This window comes from Gadus morhua, chromosome 8 (genome assembly GCF_902167405.1).
Source record: "Gadus morhua chromosome 8, gadMor3.0, whole genome shotgun sequence".
NCBI classification, from domain to species: domain Eukaryota; kingdom Metazoa; phylum Chordata; class Actinopteri; order Gadiformes; family Gadidae; genus Gadus; species Gadus morhua.
In genome coordinates, this window is record NC_044055.1 from 5685266 (window position 1) to 5690265 (window position 5000).

Below are 5000 nucleotides of genomic sequence, written 5' to 3' on the forward strand. Positions count from 1 at the left end.
CTTTCCCTCGATGAGAAATAAATGAAAGCGAGGGATTGTGCTTCAGAACGGCCGCCATTGGATTATTGTTATTCAAACAGACATGTGCAGTCGCCCGAGAAACATGACAAACAAGCTGGCTTCATAGATCCGTTTTTTTTCCTCTTTCCCCCTCGCGCGATCGAGACAAAGAACCCGGTGTCCCCGCAAGCGCTCTGCGTTGCCGATGCGGGAACCGCGCGGTATCAATCCGGCGTTTCAAGGCCTTCAGTTCTTTCGTGGGTTGGTTCATATTCAGAGAATGATGTCAGAGGAGAGGGCATGAACTCAATTAAGCTGCAGTAGAGCAGACCTGAGAACGGGGGGGGGGGGGAGGAGTGTGTTCCACTCGCTCATCATCATCATCATCCCGTTCTCGATAGCACAGCGCGTTGCGAGCAGTTGCGTGATACTTGTCCGGGCATGCTGGGTCTCGCACTGTCCTCCTCCTCCTCGTTGAGTAATGAGAGGATAAAATGTGTTCTACGGGTTGTAAGGGCCATTTAATGGGCTGAAGGCCGGGGAGCCTCACTTTTGGATGCCGGGAGGATTTTCCCTTTTTCTATTTTCCTATTTTACTTTTAGTTGTGTTTAAAGTTATAAAAAAAGAAAGAAGAAAAAGGCAAAGGGGCCTAATGGTCAATGATGAAAGAGAAATTAGTCTAGGAGCTGCAGTGCCTTACTTGGAACAAAGAGGCAATTGTGCGATAGTGGCCCTCTATACCCTGGTGTAGCTCCCCCAGAAAGGGCCTTCTGATGGCCCTCTTCGATGCTATTAGAGGCACCACCGGCATTAGCTAAATAGTAGCGGAATCCCGTCCCTACCTTCCCCATGTGGTTTCATCCAAATCTTTGTTCAAATCATTGTCCGGGGTTCCACTCCCAGTTAAAAGGTGCTGGGATCAATCCCCCGACCTGTGGGTATTCTTAACCGATGCCCAGCGCCTGCCTGTTCCCTCATGTACGTGTCTGAACGCAAGTCGCTCTGGATAACAAATTAAAAGTAACTTTATTTCATAATGTACCAGTTAATACCCGAAGACAAACACAGAGGCCCCGAGCACTTAATCAAAACCAATGTCCATGTTCTGGTTTTCTGACGAGGTGTCAGAGCGCTATTGATCGGGCTTAGCGATTAGTACTGTGCTAACACTCACCAGTGGGATTGTGGAGGATAAATACATCTCTGCTGTGCACCACCGAGAATCCCAGACCTGTGCTCTGGCTTCTAACAAATTCCCTTATTTTCTGCGTAGGAGAATTGATCCGTGACAGGAGAGGGAGACTGGTAATACTAATTTGTAGATATATGTATGCAGCGTGGTCTTCTCCAACCTGTTACAGATTCACACTGATGCTCCTTCGCTGCAAAGTGGGGTTGACAAATGCAATCAGTAAGAGGACAATGGGGGTGACTTAAGTGTCAGTGACGCATACCTCTCTTAAATCCATGTCATTTTCTTCTTTACCTCTCCGTAACGCTGTTTGGAACACTCCCGGAAAGCTCTTTGTAGCTTTCCTGTGAGCCTATCTGAGTGCTTCGTTGTTTTGGGTTGAGGGGGAGAAAAAAAGTGTGGACTCCACATTTTCTTTTCTTTCGCCTCGCTTCCTTCTAGACAAGGTGTTTACCCCTGTCTATTAGAGATTGGCATCTGCATGGGTGTTCAGGTGTTGGGAAATCCTTGAACCCAAACAGGAAGCGGGGGAATGGGGGTGGTGGAGGAGGGTGCTGGGGATTTGGTGTAATACTTGTTTTGACACATTAGTTTGGCTCTGCAGCTCATTGAAAGACGGCTGTGCTTTTAGGGTTGGTGTGTCTCTGTACCTTGAGAGACTGCTCTGTCCTGCCTGTCTACCAGGTATGAATCAAAGCATTTCACGTTAAGCCTCTAAATGCCCTTTTTTTTCCAAAAGTAATAAGAGGCTGGATAATCGACAGCTTTCCTTGTCAAATAGTTTAATTAAACGTTGCTGCGCCGAATGATGAAACGTCAGGGATTCTGCAAATCAACAGTTATTAGTTTTGAAAAATGCAAATGCATAAATAAATGGATTTAATGTGGTTGGACAAAGGGCAAACAAGTTACGTTTAGGATTTATTTCATATTTAACACAATCATTTTCTCATGGTGGGCGACATGTTATTATTGATGATCAATAGTACAAATGCAGTGTTATGCAAATCTGTACACCCTTGAATACAGAAGCAATTTCAATCGGACACAAACTATAATGATAAACGGTCCAAAACACAAGCAACCAGGAATTTGGTTTGCGGGGTTGGTTTAGCTCAGGACGTAACGGGTTGACTTGTAACAGGAAGGTCGCTAGTTTGATCTCCGGCTCCTCCTAGCGAGTTGAGGTGTCCCTGAGCAAGACGCGTCACCCTAACTGCTCCTGACGAACTTGCTGTCGCCATGCGTGGTTGACTCCGCCGTCAGGGTGTGAATGTGTGTATGAACGGCTGTAAGTCACTTTGGAAAAAAAGCGCCTGCTAAATTTGAATGTTGCTCATTGCCTTGTTTTTTCTTTTCTTTCTTCCGGCAGATTCCTTCGTCAACAGCCAAGAATGGACACTGAGTCGATCAGTTCCAGAGCTGAAAGTGGTGAGTAGCTGTAACTTCTGTTGCACTAAACCTTGTGAACTCAGTATGTCAGGTCGGTCAGGGATTCTAACTCCTAATTCTATATACGTAGATGTGAACGTGAACGAGGACACATCAGTCCACGCTAAATCTTGGATTTATTTTATTTGCATTATGCATGAGAACTGTTGGAATGCAATCGACAAACAAGGAACGAATGTCCCTGGCACGGAACGTGGTGATTTCTAATGAGATGCGTTGGCATGGCAACGTAGGAGAGCATCGCAGTCGGACACGCAGGCTGAGTGGCAGTTTTGGGTTAGCTTGCCCGTGAACCGTACGCGACCGCGGCTTATCACACTGCTAATGTCCCCCATGTGACTTGAATACTAAAACCATCTACAGTATGCCGTCCTGATTCACTGAGGTGATGGCTAGATATTGACCAATGTGTATTATATAGTTGAACAATGTGAATTATACATTTCTCCCCTACGCTGTGCAGAACACCTTAGAGAAGCCCTTTGAGACTGTACTGGTGATTAAGGAGTATACAAATAAAATCGAATGGAAAAATTGATCACCTCAATGGAAGTGACGGTATACTGTTCGAGAAGGGATATTTATTGAAAATCCTATCACGGCTCTGACTTCAAACACGTCCGACTTCAAACACAGTGTATTCACTTTCAGGGCTGCAACCTGTTAATTAGCAGGTCTGCACACAGGAATATGTAAAATGTACTTCATTATGGTGTGCGATTAAAAAAACAATATTCCACCTGACGGTTGCCAAGGTGGATGATCTCCTGTCTAATTTGAATGATTTAATCTCCCCTGGTTTCCTCGTCGGGTAATTCATGTGTCGGGTCCTTTGAAATTATGGCGATGGCCTGACTAGAACACAGAATCTCACACGATTGTTGTGTGTTTGCAGTTAAAACATTACAATTACAATTGGGGCATTTAACAGACGCTTTTATCCAAAGCGACTTACATCGGTCAATACACATGCTCCTATAGGAGCCGCTATGCACAGCCTTTAAAGACATGTTGGTGTTTGCCTTAATCATTATGAAGTTGGGGGGCTGCATAATGCTTTCCAGCCTCCACTCCTCAGGGCGACGTACCACAGGAGACAGTCTAGCCTTTCATCTTGCAACTGTTGCTGATGCAGCGAGTGCACTTTATGAGGACCGTATCGCAAGCTGGCCGGATGGCTTGTCATGTTGCACTTTCTATTTTCCTTCTACTTTCTGTGTTCTCCGACATTATGTTGTGTCTTGGTTCTCTCGCTCTCTCTCTCTCTCTCTCTCTCTCTCTCTCTCCTCTCCCTCTCCCTCTCCCTCTCCCTCCCCTGTCCGTCTCTCTCTCTGTGTCTCTCTCTCTATCTGTCTCTTTCTCTCTCTCTCTTTCTCCCTTTCTTTCTGTCTCTCTATCTCCGTCTCTTTCTCTCTCTCTGTGTCTGTCCCTCTCTGTTTGTCTCTGTCTCTATCTCTCTCTTTCTCTCTCTCTTTCTGTCTCTCTCAATCTCCGTCTCTTTCTCTCTCTCTGTGTGTCCCTCTCTGTTTGTCTCTGTCTCTCTCTCTCTGTCTCTATCTCTCTCTTCCTCTCTCTTTCTGTCTCTCTCTATCTCCGTCTCTTTCTCTCTCTATGTGTGTGTTTTGCGGTCTTGTGTCCTATACATAACGCACCATTGTTTCCATAGCTATTTAGATGTATTAATATGCATCTGTTTTGCGGTCCTGCGTCCTATATATATATAAGTATATATACACACCGGTGTGTCCATAGCTGTTTAGGCTTGTTTCGGGGGGCCTGTTTGTGTTTGAAACAACCCAAAGCGGAGTCTCCTTTGTGTCGGACTAACCAGTAATTAGAACCATACCTGGCTCTACCGCCCACCGACTATGTGGACGGCCCAGCGCGGCGGGGGAGGGGGACCAAACACATGTTCGGGCCTCTGTATGCATGTTGCCATTCCCAGCACCACCTTCACAATAAAAGTCCCCTCCTGCCAGCGCTCCACCAAACCCCCTTATCTCCCCTTTGCGTTTGGAAGCCGTTTGGACAGATGTTTCAGCCTCTGTGTGTGCATGTTGCCATTACCAGCACAAACTCCACCATAATAGCCCCCTCCTGCTGCCACCGCTCCACCTAAACCACTCATCTCCCATTTGCCTTTGGACACACGTTTCAGCCTGTGTATGGTTGTAGCCATACCGAGCAAAACCTCCACAATAAAAGCTCCGTCCAATCCACCTAAAACACTCATCCCCTTTTGCCTTTGGACACTTGTCGTCCAAAGTGGCTTCCAAGGTTGAGGATGAGGAAGAGGAAGAGTCGAAAGTAATACGATCGATATTGGAGCAACTGCGAAAGCATATCAAAAGTGCT

The 5000-nt window shown here is 46.2% G+C and overlaps 1 protein-coding gene across 1 annotated transcript in view; it reads left to right on the forward strand.

Moving 5' to 3' along the window:
* The window catches only part of LOC115548258 (arf-GAP with GTPase, ANK repeat and PH domain-containing protein 3), a gene marked incomplete in the record, with an annotated part of 58665 nt that overhangs the window by 8607 nt on the left and 45058 nt on the right, over positions 1 to 5000 (forward strand). The window contains 1 exon segment of the mRNA XM_030362740.1: positions 2566 to 2624. Coding sequence (XP_030218600.1) covers positions 2566 to 2624 — 59 coding nt within the window.